The 15,467-nt window shown below is 60.4% G+C and overlaps 1 protein-coding gene across 1 annotated transcript in view; it reads left to right on the top strand.

Annotated features, from left to right (window-relative positions):
- The first annotated feature begins 2,118 nt into the window (after positions 1-2,118).
- The window catches only part of SLIT1 (slit guidance ligand 1), a 63,713-nt gene continuing 50,364 nt past the window's right edge, over positions 2,119-15,467 (top strand). Inside the window, exons 1-3 of the mRNA XM_075504077.1 lie at positions 2,119-2,464; positions 14,836-14,907; positions 15,220-15,291. Of these exons, the coding sequence (XP_075360192.1) occupies positions 2,262-2,464; positions 14,836-14,907; positions 15,220-15,291 (347 nt within the window). The 5' untranslated portion in view covers positions 2,119-2,261. The remainder of the gene's footprint in view (positions 2,465-14,835; positions 14,908-15,219; positions 15,292-15,467) is intronic.

The following is a 15,467-nucleotide window of genomic DNA, read 5'->3' as shown; positions in this document are numbered from 1 at the left end:
GCATCCCAGCCCTGTACTCCCACTGGAACTGGGGCAGGCAATGGTGGCCTCCAGGCAGGCCCCCGCCAGCTACTCCCTCTGCCGAGACCATGGCCCGGCTGTAAAGTGACCCAGTGTTGCTGCAGCTGGACACAGAGACGGAGGGAGCCTATTTATTCTGCAGATCATGAGGATTTGCCTGGGGCAAGTGCCTGCAAAAGGGAAGAAACAAGATCCCTTGTCCCACTCCTGCCTTCCTGCCAGCATCAGAGGTAAAGGGCAGGTTAGGAAGACCCGGCTCTGCTCTGCCGGCCAAGGGGCGAGGGGGAGTTTGGGGGGGAGGGAGTGGGGTCACCGGCATCACACTGGTAGCAGCCAGCTTTGGGGAACACCAAGCTGCTAGGAAACAACCTTCACCCCCTGAAATTCAGCCGAGGTGTCCGGCACAGGGCCCCTTCGGATGGTCTGTGGTGCCACTGCCACCAGGGTCTCCCGGGGAGCCCCAGGGTGGGCTGCGGGGCCACCTCTGCTGAAGCTGTGCCAGCGAGGGGTTGGCTCCCAGAGTCCTGGGAAGCAGCTCATCTTCCTTGCTGTCAGGGCTGCTGGATAGCAACGAGGAACAAACCCCTTTCATCCATCTCAGGCACAGCTTCCTCCCGGGATTGGGGCCAGAGGAAGGAGATGTCACGAAAATGCAGACAGATGATGGGAGCCTGCATTCGGGATGGGAAAGGGCTGCTGATCTGGGCCAAGCTGGTGCAACCCCGTGTGTGCGAGGTGGCCCTCGCCAGAGCGAGACCGCATGCAGACACCTCCTTCTCGCCCTGATTAAGGAGCTTGTGGAGCTCCATACGCAGAGGGCATTGCTTTAAGAGGCACTCCTGCCCCTGGGACCTGCCACCGTCCCTGCAAATATCCTGCTGCCTGGGGAAATGAGCGTGCGGTGGGATGTCCATGCTCACACACCTCTCCTCCCGCTGCCAGAGTGATGCGACAGGCTCCCACCTCCCCTCCTTCCATGGGTTTCCTCTCCGAGGAGGACATTTGCAGTGGTTGCTGCCAGCAGCCAGGGCTCTGTTGGCATCTCAAAACGCCTGTTGTTTTTCTTAAGGACTCAGCTCTTGGAGCCATGGGGTTACACGTGTTTCAGGTGTCATTAATAAAACAGGTGACCAGCCCTCCTGGTTACACCCTCCTGCTTTGCATTTGCAGACCTCAGGGAAGAAAATGGAAGGTAATAAAATGAATGCAATGCCCACGTTTCTGAGATGTCAACTGTTTGGGGCCAAGCTCACAGGATTTCTTGGCTTTACTTCTTTTTGCATTGAAATAGGTATATTTTGCCTCTTTCATCCCGGTGGATTGGCCACAAAGATATTTTGGTTACTTTATTTCTTAAGACATTCCCCTGGAGCAGGAAAGGACATAGCTAATGCCACAGCCAGGACTTTAAGATTTGCTGTCTGTATGTGGGGCAAAGAGCAAAGTGGAGATGCACGCCCAAGTGCCCCCTGAGTGCTGGGGTGCTTGGCCGCAGGGTCCCCATGAGCAGACCGGATACCTTCCTGGCTGACGAGTGCCAGCCTGCCGTGTGGTCCCCGCGCGCTGCCGGGTCCCCACGCCTCACCTGGGCTCTGGACGATGGGGATGGGGCTCCGGGCCGCCGGGTGGGAGACAGGCCAAGGGTGCCCGGAGCACACGGGGGATGCAAAAGCTTTTGGCACACCCCGAGGAGAGGCGGGAACGCTCTGCCCGCCGCCGCATGGCTCGCAGGCTGTTTCTCCAGCCTCTGCCAGCCCCCGGGGTGACTCTGCCCGCACGCTACCCGCTCGCCTCGCTGCACGCCGGCATCCCGCAGCCATCTCACCGGGGGGCCGGCTGCCCCGCGGGCCAACCCCGCTGTCCTGGCGGGGGCGACGGAGCCGGAGCCCACCTTGCTGCAGGGCCGGGGAGGTGCAGAGCCCCGACGGCTCCGGTTGCCGGGACCGCTCCCACTCCCGCACCCCCGCTGGTGCCGGGGGCGCGGGGAGGGGCGGCGGCGGCGGCGGCGGCGGGGGGGCCCGTCGGGGCGGGCAGGGCGGGAGGGAGGAGCCAGCGCGGAGGCTGTGCCTGGGCTGCGGGATGGGGCGGCAGTGAGGGCGGGCGGGTGTGCGCCGACGGGGCTCTCGCCCCGGAGCCGAGCCGAGCCCAGCCCAGCCCAGCCCAGCCCCGCTCCGCTCCGCTCCGCTCCGCTCCCCGGTGATGCGCAGCGGCCCCGCCGCCTAACCCCGCTGCCCGCTGCCATGGCGGCCCCGACCCCCGGGGGGGCGGCGGGGGTCCCGGCGGGGCTGCGGGCCGTCGCCTGGCTGCTGGCCTGCGCCGCGCTGTGCCGGGGCCGCGCCGCCGCCTGCCCGCCGCTCTGCGCCTGCAGCGGCACCACGGTGGACTGCCACGGCACGGCCCTGCGCGCCGTGCCCAAGAGCATCCCCCGCGGCACCGAGCGCCTGTGAGTACCGCCGGGCTTTGTCCGGCCCGGCGGGGGTGGGAGCGGCCGTCGCGGGTGGGCGTGCAACGGCCGGCGTCGGGGTGCGGGCGTCTGTGCAAGGCGGGGCGCTGGGGCAAGTGCTTGTCCTGGGGGGTGCGTGCAAGTGCCCAGCGGGGGGCACACACGCATGTTCGTGTTCGCGAGAGCCCGTCGGGAGTGTGTGCAGGAGCCCGTCAGGGGATGCATGCGCAAGAGTCTGTCGGGGGGGGGGGTGGGGTGTGCAACAGCCTGTTTGGGGGGTGTGCAAGTGCCCATCCGAGGGGGATGCACGTGTCAGTTAATGGGAGTACTTGTGCAAATGCCCGGGGGGGTAGGTGCGAGAGCCTGCCCGAAAGGTGCGTGTGCAAGAACCTGGTGGGGTGGGCGCATGTGCAGCGTCCCGTTCAGCGCGGGGGTGCGTGTGCGTGTAAAAGTGCCTGTCCAGGGGATGCGTGTGCAAGAGCCTGTCGGGTGGGTGCATGTGCATCATCCCCTCCGTGAGGGGGGTGCAACAGCCCCTCGAGGTAGGGAACGGTGCGTGTGCAAGAGCCCGCTGGGGCAGGGTGCGTGTGCAACGCTTCGTCTGTGGGAGGGATGTGCAAGGGGTCCTGCATGTGCAAGAGCCCGCGTGTGCCAGCGTGCGTGCAAACACGCGGCGCGGGGTTGGGATTAGAGCTGTGCCTGAGGGGGTGCTTGCTCCAGGGGGACATTCTATGGTTGGACTCGATGATCTTAAAGGTCTTTTCCAACCTATATGATTCTGTGATTCTGTGATTCGCACTGGGGCAGCCCGGAATGGGCTGCATGTGTGGGGCTGCGCGCCCCGTGGCACCCACACGCAGGTGTGTGGCCGCTTGTGCTGTGACTCGTCATGGGGCACCCACACAGCCGGAGGCGTTGCCTGCAGGTCCCCGCCACCCTGAGCCCCTGCCCGTGCTGGGCACCCCTTTGTCCCCGGGGAGACCTCCTGGGGGGATCAGACCGCGTTCCCCTGATCCCCTCTAGGGACCCTCCCGGTGCGACCAGCCTACAGCCGTGCACACAGCTCACCCAGCCCTGCCCGTCCCCTGTGCCCGCATCTCCCTGCTCATCAAAGCCCCTGCCACATCCCCAGGGGCGCCGGGGGTGGTCCCTGGGTCTCTCGGCTGGACCCCGTAAGGAAAGCTTTTCTCCCGCGGAGCGCAGTCACGGTCCAGCCGGCTGCGGGGGTCCCGCAGCGCCCGCCGAGCTCCCCCGAGCAGGGTGTCCCTTTGCCGCTGCGCCCGGCTGGGCAGTCTCTGTGCTCGGGGGCCCTGTGGCTGCAGCGGGGCCCCGCTCCGGGGAGAGGGGCATGAGCTGAATGTGTCCAACCCGCTGCTGGTGGCAGGTTCCCAGCGTGCGGGTGTCCCCAGTCCCGGCAGGCGAGCAGGGCTGTCCCCAGCCTCTCCGCTCCACTCCGGGGTAGCGGGTGCCCCGTCCCAGGGGCTGCGGTGGAGCCTGGTGGCACAGTAGCCCCCCCCCCCAGCTCTAGCCGTGGGGCCAGGGTGCCCGACATCCCCCTTGCAGCGCAGGGAAGCGTCGGGCTGCCGCCTCCTCGGGGCGGGATGCGGCCCAGGACAGCCACACAACACGGGGCTCCTCCTGTCCCCGTGCTGCGCAGCCTCCGGTTACTGGAGTGGGAACGTGCCCCTTGCCTGCAGCTGGGGAGAGACCTTGCAGGCAGGGACTGCAGGCAGCCTGGCAGCCGCCCGGGCTGCACCCAGCGTGCAGCGCTGGGAGCTCTGCAGGGCACCGCTTTAGCGGAGTTTTCTCTTCTCCCGCCATAATTACCCTCATACAAATGATTATTACCCAGAACAGCAACCAGGCTGCTGTGAGCTGCGGCCCCATAGAGCCAGTTTGTGAGCTCCGAGACAGGATCCCCCTTTCCTCCGTGCCCAGGGAGAGGGGAAGGTTTGCGCACAGCCGCTCCTGCCTGCACCAGCCCTTTCCACCCCTCGGGGAGCTCGGTGGGCTCTGCAGCATCTGCTCTCCACGCACCCTGGTGCAGGGTGCTGGGGGAACGTGGGCAGCAAGCCCCTGCCTCTGCCCACTGGGCAGGTGCTCAGCACCGCTCAGACGAGACGATGCTGGAGCAGGCCGACGGAGGATGCCCTTGGGCAGGTGTCTCGCTCCTGCCTCGCAGGGCATCTCTCCCTCTCTGGCAGCGGGTCCTGCTTGCTGTCTCCTGTTCTGCTTCCACTGACCTGGTCCTCCATGGCCATCACTGCTCGGCGACATTGGGTTTTCTGTATATTCATGTAGCTGCTGGTGCCAGGTCTGCTGGCTGGGTTGAGCTAGACATGCTGCTCTCTCGTGGGTGTTGTCTGCTGGATAACTACTTCCTGCTGTGTTGCACGCCGTTGCAGGTGCTAGAGGGTGTCTGTGCGGAGCAGGTCTATCTCCGAGCAGTGAATTCCTGCTGTAACACATCGTGAGTTCGAGTTCCCTGTAAAGAGGCTGCAACCTCGCAGTCTCCAACTTCTCACCGCTTGATAGAGCGGGGTCAGCTAGCAACCACAGGGGAGCCTGCGGCAGGGTCTGTGCTCAGGACTCGCTGTCTCCAGGGGCTGGCTTTCTTTGGGAAGCCAGCAACCCCGTACCAGTGCCCTCCACTGCCCGCTTCTTTTCCCAAGCCCCGGGATGCACAGTGTGAGTGATGCCGACCGTGCCATGTGTCCCACAGTGCCGGTGAGCAGTGGTGTCCCTGCTGTCATTATGTGGCCTGCCTGTTGCCTGCCCACAGCCTTGCAGGGCAGCCCGGCGTGGTGTTTGGAGGCTCCAGGCTTTCTCCAGCCTCCCAGCTGGCCGAGCCCCGTGGTGGCATGGGTCAAACCCCCAGACGGGGCAGTGCTGCCACTGCAGCCACACGTGCTGACACTGCCAAAGCCGTCACGGGGACACAGACAGCAGCATCCTGTACTGAGGTCTGAGCTCCATCGCTTTTGAAACACACCCTTTTCCTTTGAAGAAGAGGGAATTATTTGCCTCGCAGAGTCACTGCAAATTTGGGGAATCAAAGGCTGGGAAGAAATTGTCTTGTCTGCTGCTTGAAGTTTTCCAGTGATGCTGTTGGTGCAGGCTAAGGGCTGGAGATGTGCCCAGGAAGGAGCATGAGTGGTGGCTGCATGGGGGAACAGGGGACCCCTCTTTCCTTGCACCAGGGCACAGCACATTGCTCCCTAAGTGCCTTCTAGTCTGCAACCCGACATAAACGCCAAGTGGTGCCCGCCCCCCAGCCTGGATCAGGCACTGAGCGGAGAGGCTTATGCTGCAGCAAGGGGGGAAGCAGCAAAATCTCTGGGTGCTTTGCACGGCTGCCTGTGTTCCTGCCTACGCCTCTGGCAAGCATGATAGAGCAGGTCCTGGAGGCATCGTAGGCAGGACAGGGCGATAATCCTCCAGCACTACTGTGTTATCCGCTCCCAGGAGTCCCTTGGGTCTCAGCTGCCAGAGGAGAGCTGTGGGAGAAGGGCATGGTTCCCTTCCCTGGTTGCTTGCTTTTCTTTCTTTCTTTCCTTGAAAGCGCCTCTGAAGAGCAGACTGCCCTGCTGGGGAGCTGGGTCACTCTCCCCATTGCAGCCGGATCAGTGCAAATTCATCGCCATCAAATGGCTGCTTCCAGCCCAGCTCTCTGCTCGTGGCGGTTGAATTGAGCCTCATGGTGTTGCACTTGCTCCTGCTTTTGAAGTTTTCAGCTGACAGCTGAGAATTGCCCCACTTGCCCCTTTTGTGTCCTCTCCAGTGGTCTGAACACTCCCCATCTCACTGTCGGCTGTGCCATGCCCCTCTCCACTGCCGTGGGAGGCAGCAGAGCCGGGTTTGAGGGTCCCCATCACTGCATCCCCCTTGGCTCCCTCTTCTCCCTCCCAGGTCCCTGGCCTCAGCATTGCATGGGGCTCCCATTTGCCTTGTTCCCCCAACTTGGGATTTGCCTGTGCTGAAATGGGCCCCATCCAGACTGCAGCCAGCTCTGCCATCTCCCCTGTCTGTGTGCTCTTCCACCCAGCTTGTTGGCGGAGGGAAGGGGTGCTGAGCTCCAGCCCTTGGCTACAGGAGCTCCATGTCAGGGTGGCCGCACCTGAGGTACGCTCGTGCGCTGCCTAACTGTCCCCTGCTGAAATTACAGCAGCGAGCTCTTGTTCAGCGCGTGTTTAATTCATGCATGCGTGTCTCCCTCTAGCCGGTTAATCAAAATGTCTTGCAGTGGCAAGGCCAGTGTATCGCAGCAGCGCTCATGTATTTGACACCGGTCATTGCTCTGTGTCTCCTTGGGGTGCTTTGGTGAACATTAATTCTTAGGAAGCACCTTGGGGGAGTCAAATTCTCCCTTTCCTGGGGTGCCCGGGCAAGTTTTTGGTGGTGTAGCTGAGCAGGCTGGTTTGCAGGGGCAGCGAGGGAGCGCGCAGGCTCTGCAGAGCTCTGGGGTGGGATGCAGGACCGATTTCCAGCCAGGGCAGTGCTCAGCCAGCCCCACTGCCCTCTGCTCTCGGGAGAGCCAGTGCTGGGCACTGGGAGGATGCGGGCTGGCTGGGGAAGGCAGCCTGCTCAGCCCGCTCGGCCCGCTGCGGTGGCTTCCTTGGGAGCCTTCCCGGACAGAGGAAATTTGCAATTCTATTCCAATTTCTCCCTTCAGCTACGTCCAAGGCAGATGCTGTCTATATATTGCCATGGTAACGCTGCGTTCTCGCTCTCCATGGAATTGCATGCTGGAAAAATATTAGTTTAAAAAACTATGTCGTGTTTGTATTGACTAGAGCCAAGGCTGATAGCGGAGGATCTATTGTCCCCTGGTTGGGAAAAGTCACCGGTAACAGGCAATAAAGCCAGGCGGATTGGCCTCTGGTGACCACTTCTCACCCCGCACGGCAATTGCTTTCCTATAAACCCTTCCCTGGCTCTGTTTTATTGCATCCTTTAAAATAGATATTTTTGCCTTAAACGTGCTGCCGCTTTGCTCCTCCGGGTGATGCATTGTGCCACTGGCAATTCCTCGCTGCTGAGGTGGGAGCGAGGAGGGGGAATTGTTCCTGGGCTTTAATTGTGCATCTCTCGCGTGGACCTTCAAGCGTCGTTGCTGCTGCTGCTGTGTGCTGGGCATGGCGGCAGCGGTGCCGGTGCAGGATAGCACCCCATGCACACGCATGCACAGAAACCATCTAGCTGGCTCATTACGGGACGTGTATTTGCTTTGCATTTCATGCTCCCCTACTTCATTGTTTCCTTCTGAACCTCTGGCCAGCAGAAGAGCAAGGCAGCTATAAAATGCAAAGGATGCTCAAGAGACCCCCGCGGGGGAGCAGAGCCCGCAGCCTGGGGGAACAGAGGGGACTTGGGGTGCCACCAAGGCAGTGTGGGCAGGGAAAGGGCGTCCCGTCTGGGGGAAGGTGTATGAGCCCGCGACCCCGCGTTGAGAGGGGCTTTTCCTCCATCCTTGCTCTGGTTTGCTCCCCAGGGAGCCAGCGCGGGCGAGGCGAGCGCTGGAGCAGGACGCATGCATGTGTGCATGCACAGGAGGGCGAGGTGGGCAACCAAGGAGCCTGTCTTTGTCTCGCATCCAAGTCCTTCATGGTTCCCTGCCCGCTCCAGAGGTACTTAGCGGTGTGGACGCATCCCCTTTATCTGTATTGCTACCGAAATAACCTTTCATAAAACCTGAAAGGCAAAGCGATGTTTCTGTGCGTGTTTTTCTGAAACGCAATAAAAACCAGTTGTGCGTTAGCAAATGGCCCTATCCCAGGGGATGTCGGACCCAGATCGCTGCTCCCCGGCAGGCTTCCAGCTCCAGTAGCTCCAAGGCCAGCTGTGGCGGCTGGCCCCTGTCCTCCGTCCCTGCTCGGGGGACAGCTAGGGACAGCTGCAGGGGCAGCAGCAGCGAGCGGAGGTTTTCCTGCTGTACAAAGCCAGGCTGCAATTAGCAATGTGGGCAGCGAGAGGGGATGGTTTGCAGCCTGGTCATTAGGGTCCTGGCGCTGCTGGAAGCAGGAAGGCAATGAAGTGGGATGGAGGGAACCGCTCTGTGGCACTGGTGCAGGGTCGGTCCCAGGCTGTCCCCTCTGGGACCGTCTCAGGCCTCCCTGCCACATACAGGCTCTGAAGCTGTGCTGAGTATCTGCTTTCCTGGCGTGCATTTTGGATGCACTTGCTGCTCAAAATAGCAGAGGCAAGTGTCCTATGGGGGAGAGAGGCTGCTAGGAGGAGGAAGATCAGAAAAAAGAGAAGATTAATTTTTCAAGCGATGCAGCAGAGGAGCAGCCCTGGGCACCAAGAGTGGGAGAGATGCAAGCTCCTGGCCCTGGATATTTCTCGGTAGGAGGAAGCCCCAGCTCCAAAATGGAATGCTCCAGGAGACCCAGCTGGCCTGGGGTTGAGCAGGCACCCATAACCGAGCAGTTTGGGTGCACTTGTCCTCCCGTCCCTGCTGTGAGCTGCTGCAGGAGGGATGAGTAAAAGGGGTTTGCTGAGGAAGATGCAGGGTGGATTGGACCCTGATCTGCTGAGTGGCAGGACGAAGCCTGAGGGCTGGGCTGCCTCGCCTGCCCTGGGAAGAAGAGCAGCCACGGGAGCAGCAATACTCCTCGCCAGGCTAGTCAGCACAACACAAAAAGCCCAATTTTGAAGGTATCCAGGTGAATCTGAGCCTCAGTTTCCCTGTTTATGAAACAGAAATGACCTGCTGCCTTTTCTCTCTCACACTGGCATTGAGCGAGGTTATTTATTTATTTTTAACCTGAAGGTGACATGCCATGATGCTACGTTGAGTGTAAAGTACTCCCTGACTGCAAGCAGCTAATGGCTATGGCATGAAAACCCCAGAGAGAAGTTAGGAAGAGCAGAAAGCCTTCTGGATCCTCACTGTTACTCGCACAATCGATGCTGTTTGTAACGCTTAAAAATTTATTGTGATACTAACCTGCTTTAGTACCTCATAAAAGCTTACAGAGCCTCCCATGCTCTGGGGGCCAGTGCCATGCTTGGGGTTGGGTTCCCCTTCGGCTAAGGCCAGTTGTTCTGAGATGAGCCCAAATAGCACATAGCTGGTCTTGGAGCTCTCCTCTTTGGGCACATCCCCCTGCAGGCATCTGGTGTGGGGGATTGCTGGCAAGGCATTTGTCCTGGGGTGTATGGCACCCTTAAAGGGACTTTGATGAACCCCATGGGCACCCTTGCTCTTCCTTGAGGGGTCTGGGCAGGGCAGGGATGGGAAGGAAAAGGAGGAGAAGGTCCTGAGTCCCTTGTCAGCCCAGGGCGTGGGTGCCCCCTTCCCGAGCAGCAGCACCCCGTACCCCCCTCGCACCTTGGAGGGGATGGGGTTAGCACCCAGCCATGCCCCCATGGGCTGCAGGGAGCTGGCGGATGCGGTGAGCATCCCTCCGTGCTGGCACTGGAGGGGAGCAGCTCTCCTGGGACTGGGAAGAGCTCTGCCCTGCCTTTCGCTGCTTGGGCAGCTCAGTGAGCCCGTGCTGGGACTTGAATACATGCAAGCAGCCAGGTGAAATCTTGAGAAGACTTGAAAAATGCAATAAAAGTATAGGATGAAAGGTTGCAGCTGCTCTGTCCCCCAGTGCTGAGCGCAGGGGTCAGTCTGGGGTCTGAGCCTTGTCCGTGTTTCCATTACCAGTCTGCGTGATGGGATACGAGCTGCTTATGACATTTGCAGATGCCACCAGGCTGGGAGAGATGCAAGAGAGCTGGAGGGCAGGCTGAGATTTCCAAGTGGGCTTGGCGAACAGGAGGAATGGGCTGACAAAAAGGATGCTGTTGCCTGGTGACTCGGGGAAGGTGTTTGGTGGGGGGGATCACCAACAGCACAGATGTGGGATGGGAGCACGAGCTGAGCAGGTCCTGCCCCCGCAAGGCAGAGAGACCCTGAGGGAGGGCTATGCCTGTGGGGCTGGGGGCTTGTCGGGGGGAACGGGGCTGGGGGAGGGGACCTGCGTGGGCAAGGGAGCAGCCTGGTCTCTGCACCGTGGTGGCTGGCGCAGGCAGGGGTGGGGTTCATCTGCAGCGAGAGGGGTTCAGGTCAGAGTTTTGGAAATGGTCCTTGAGGCAGGAGCAGTGACTTGCTGGAATAGGGCCCAGGGGAGTGTCAGTCCCCGTCCCTGAAGGAGCCGGGTACTCGTCTGTCAGGATTGATGGAGGGCTGCAGAGATACTGCTGTGGGGTGCGTGACCTTGCAGACTTCATTCTGCGCTTCCCTGATTATTGTCTGGCACTGCCGGCTCCAGCTGGGGTCAGGGCTCTGCGATGAGGGCTACGGAGCCGCTGGGAAGGAAGCCGAGTTCCTAAGGTCTGGTGCTCTGAGCCAAGGGCAGAAACGGCAGGGCGATGAGGACCATGGATGCATCACACCAACGAAGAAACTGCTGGCCTCACTGGGCAGCGGTGGCCCTCGGAGTGGGGACCGCAGGAGCACAGCTGGCTGCAGGTGTCGCTGGCACTGACCCTTCTCTGCCAGCCCCTGCAGTCACCGCCCGGGCACTGTGTGTACCCGCTCTGTGCTGGCACTGACAGGGCCGGGACGCATTTCTCCGCTTGTGGGTGTAAATGCAGGGTTTCGTGTCACAGACTTTCCCTCTGCCTTCTTAAAAGTGGGAGTCTGGGGAGTGCAGCAGTTAGGATTTCTGCCTTGGTGGAAAAGCAGAGGTGAGCTGAGCACAAGGACAGGAGTCACGTGTGTGCCGAATAGCTGATGCTTTGCGATGGAGTACGGATAGTGGGATTGCGCTGTCTGCTCCTTCCCCTTCCCACTCCTGATAAATCAGTGCCCAGGGAAATATCACTCATCTTGGCTGTATTTAATAAATTACCTCTCAGCATTTGCACTCTCTGAGGTTGTTACCGAGTTAGTGTAGCTCCAAACCCTGCAAAGGGAAAAGACGCATCAGACCCCCTGGGAGTGGAATAAGCCATCCAAAGCTAGAAACCAAATATAAACCCAGACTATGCAAATCCAGTCTAACGAACCCTGCTGCAACGCAGACATCCCATCTGGGAGTGGGATGATCCACAAGCAACATAGCGAAGGGACTGCTTGTTTTAATGACTTTCCTCTTCCCAGGGAGAAATGGGAGGGGGGTTCTGAAACTTGAAGGTTGCAAATAAAAATTCACTGCTTCTCCAGTGGCAGTGTGGGATTTGGGGTGCTGAGAGGCAGAGGAGGGCAGCCTGGATGAAAGTGATGATGCTTTCTGGCATTAAACCCTATGGATTAATGGCAAAAGAGCACACCCTGCATCTCTGCTTTCAAATCACAGTCCAGAAATGCAATCAATCTGTCAGGCAGCTCCCCAGACACATCAGTCCTTATCGAAGCTCTGCTGCACGGGGCAGAGCAGGGTGTTTCGCTTCACTAGGAAAGGGCACGGAGGCAGCGGGTGAGCAGCTGAGCAGCGGGGATCCAGCTTTCTGGGCACAGCAGACTGTAATTTATCTCCATGAGGAACTGAAGGGGATTTAGAGGGGAAAAAATGGCATGAAGTTAAATAGAAGTGTTGCCTCGGCATCCTTACAAATAAGCTTTACCTGCTGTTCGTTCCCATCTTGGTTGCAAAGGCCATCATTTACCCGAACAAAGGCAAGGGGGATGCTGAGAGCAGTTGTCAGGGAGCATGCAGGGCCAGTCCCCGAGGGAGCGGGGCTGTGAAGGGGCCCTGGGACACTGCCCCGCTCGGGGACTGCCACCAGCCCCAGTGCTGGAGCATGCTGAGGATGCTCAGCGAACACAGAGCAAGCAGAGGCTGGTGTGGGCTGGGTGGGCAGCACAGTTGCCCCCCAGGGTGGCATGTCCCCAGGCACTGCCCTAGGGCAGTGCATCCTGCCTGTGCCTCCTTGTGCTGAAAAGTCTTTGGGTTCAGGCTGCGCTTATCCCAGAAGGTGCCTGGGAGAGAGGGCAGAGCCTGGTTTTGGCATGTGGAGGGACTGGCCATGTCCAGTCCATGGCTCTTTGGTGTTTCCACATGTCTCTGCACTGCTTTGCCTGTGCTCTGCCTTTGGCTAAGGCTCTGGGGTGCCGGTGCTCAGAGGACCCCAGAGGTGTCCGAGACCTCCTTGGGCTTTGCAGGCTGGGGTGTAAGTCTTGGCTTTCAGATTGAGCAGTTTTAAAATCAAGCCTCTCTGGTCTCTCTGCAGTACTGGAGATTTCCTAACTTCCACTTACACATTGCAGCCAGAGTAATGTTAGGTGTGTTTAAAAGAAGGCACCATGGGAGTGCTGCCGGGGACCCTCCCTTGCCAGGAGCTCGGATGGGCACCGTTACCTCCAGCTTGGCCTCCATCCCGGCCCTGGGGAGCTTCCCAGGCAATCTGCTTTGGCGAGGACCCTTTAGACCATTTGGAGAATATCACTCCTGAAGTCGGGGTTTCTCCCTGCCCTTAGCCGGCCCCAAAGCTGTGGGCCATCAGGAGGTGGGCACACACATCTGCACGTACCGAGCCACCCCTCCTGTGGTGACAGATGTCCCTAAAACGCATGACCCGCCCCAGCGCCTCATGCCTGGGACTTAGGGCCTGGCCGTGGGTTTTGCTCCCGGGAGAGGGGCAGGACTGAGCCCCGCAGGGTGCAGCCTTGCGGGTTGGAGCCCCGTCCCCGGGAGCCAGATGTGCGTGCTGCACGCTGGTGACATGAAGCCGGGTGAGCCGGGGGGGGCTGCACAGCCCTAGTGTGGGTTTCAGTTTAATCGCAGGGGCTGGGGAACCTCTATTCATTCCCCGCTTGCATTCATCTGTGTCCTAGTAACGTGCTCTCCCCACCTCCTTCCCAACACAGGCACACACGGCTGGATAATGGCAGGAGCCCGGCAATCTCAGGCACTGAATAGCGGTGTAATTATGAGGCTATAATGGCGAACTGGAACTCATTAGCCATTATCAGCCGTTTCAGCAGGACAATGGCAGCACCCCGGGGTGCGCGGCGGTGCCGGCCGTGCCCGGCGGCCGTACACGCTGCTCGGCGGCTCCGGGGCCAGCCCGCCGCTGACCCCGGCCCCTCGCATGGCTGCAGAGCCCGGTGGAGGGAGGCTTCGGCTCCGGATGGAAATGAGGGACTTTGTATTCAGCCCCTCGTGTGACGTGGGGTGCTCCTGCTCCCCAGTCCCACTGCCGGGGCTGGGGGTCCTGCCCGGGCACCGCAACCTGCTCCGGGATGGCACCCTCCTGCCTCTCCCCTGCCCTGGCTCCAGCAGCTCGTCCTTCCCTTGACTGCCTCCCCCTCCTGTAGTTTATTTGTTTCCTTTTTATTTCTGCGTCTGCATTCAGTGCAGGCAGTGGGTCTCCAGCGTGGGAGCCCTCCCCGGGCCGTGTGTTGGCGTGGGCATTCTCCATCCCCAGGGCATGCCGTGGGCAGATCGGCCTCGTGGCAAGGAGCAAACACTGCCGTGCTCTGCGCTGCCGAGTGGGGAGCCTCTCTCCTGCCCGTGGGGTGCTGTGCAGGGACCCCCAGCTCTCCAGGCTGTGAGTCCCAGGGCTGATGATCCTTGTCTCTCCCTGCAGTGCTTGCAGCCCGTAATGCAGAAAGGCACTGCAAAGCTGACACTGTGAGGCGAAAATCTCTGCAGCTCTGGGCTTAATATATTTTAAAGCACGATAATCCTAGCAGGGGCATGCTGGAGAGCATGGTGGGGGGAGAGCTGGGGATGCGTAGCTGGCAGGCTGGGAGCAGAACCCCTGTTACGTGTGGGTCTGGCAGTGGGGCACACCTTTCCCGTGTGCAGAGCAGAGCCTGGGCAGGACAGAAGCCATGGGGTGGGTGCAGGCACCCACCTTATTTCCACCAGCAGGGTGAGCAAGCCAGGACAGTGTCTCCCCTCTGGCTGGGGTGCCTGTCCCTGTGCTCGCCCAGGGCTTCTGCACATGGGAGCAACACCAGGAGAAACAGCTGGTCCTGTGCAAGTGTCTCTTGAAGTGTGGCTTATTCTCCAGGCAGATGTTTCAGAGGTGGCACAGGGCAGAGGAAGGTGTGAGGTGTTGAGCACTGAACCAGACGTGATGCATGTGGGCGACCTGCAGCTGGGTGTTTGGAGGGGTCCTGCTTTTCTGGGGGACAGTTGTTTGCTTTCTTATTACCCCGCCCTCTCTAAGCGGCTTCGTGTGTATGGGATGACCTTACCAGGTGTTTGCTGCATTTCCAGAGAGGGGTGATGTACATCCAGCCAGGCGGCTGCTGGCATCACTGGGCTGCTTATTGCATTGCTGTTCCCAGCAGGGAGCACAGAAATGCAGCGGCCACTGCTGTCCTTTGGGTCTTGCCTGCCCTTTTCGGGGAGCCACTGGGGAGCCCTGATGCCTGGCTGCCTCCTGAGTGCTTCCCCACTGACCTCCGCCTCTTCTCTCTGCAGGGAGCTCAATGGCAATAACATCACGCGGATCAACAAGAATGACTTCGCTGGGCTGAAGCAGCTCCGTGTCCTGTGAGTTCCCGGCGAGGGGCTGGCTGCCCTGGCCTTGGTGGCCACCGTGCTCGGCTTGTGACCCCTCCTGGGGCTGGTAGAGATGATGCTGAGCCCTTTGGTGGGCATCTGCTGGTGGGGCTGGAGGGCGTCCGTGTTGGGCTGAGCATGGTGGGCTTCCAGCCGGGAGGGAGTGGGGAGAGAGAGGCCGGGTTGTGTTGAGGAGTGGTGGGAGCGAGGCAGCCCTGGGTCCGGAGGAGCATCGAGGACCCTGCCGGTGCGACCGGCAGCTGGGGACCACCTTTCTGGAAAGCCGACCCCTTCTCTCCGCAGGCAGCTGATGGAAAACCAGATCAGCATGGTGGAGCGTGGGGCGTTCGATGACATGAAGGAGCTGGAGCGGCTGTGAGTGCCCAGGCGCGGAGGCGGGTCGGCGGGGGGCCGCCGGGTTTAGTCGCAGAGAGCATCCTTTCCTTTTTGCCTTAAACCATAATATATCAGTGCCACCTGACTTCAAACAGCTTCTCTGCTGCGCGGCGGCGGTATTTTACAGTGTGGGAAGCAAACCTATTTCTGTTTCT

This window comes from Mycteria americana, chromosome 6 (assembly GCF_035582795.1).
Source record: "Mycteria americana isolate JAX WOST 10 ecotype Jacksonville Zoo and Gardens chromosome 6, USCA_MyAme_1.0, whole genome shotgun sequence".
Classification (NCBI taxonomy): Eukaryota; Metazoa; Chordata; class Aves; order Ciconiiformes; family Ciconiidae; genus Mycteria; species Mycteria americana.
The sequence above is the reverse complement of the archived record's forward strand: the minus strand, read 5'-3'. Positions and strand labels throughout refer to the sequence as shown.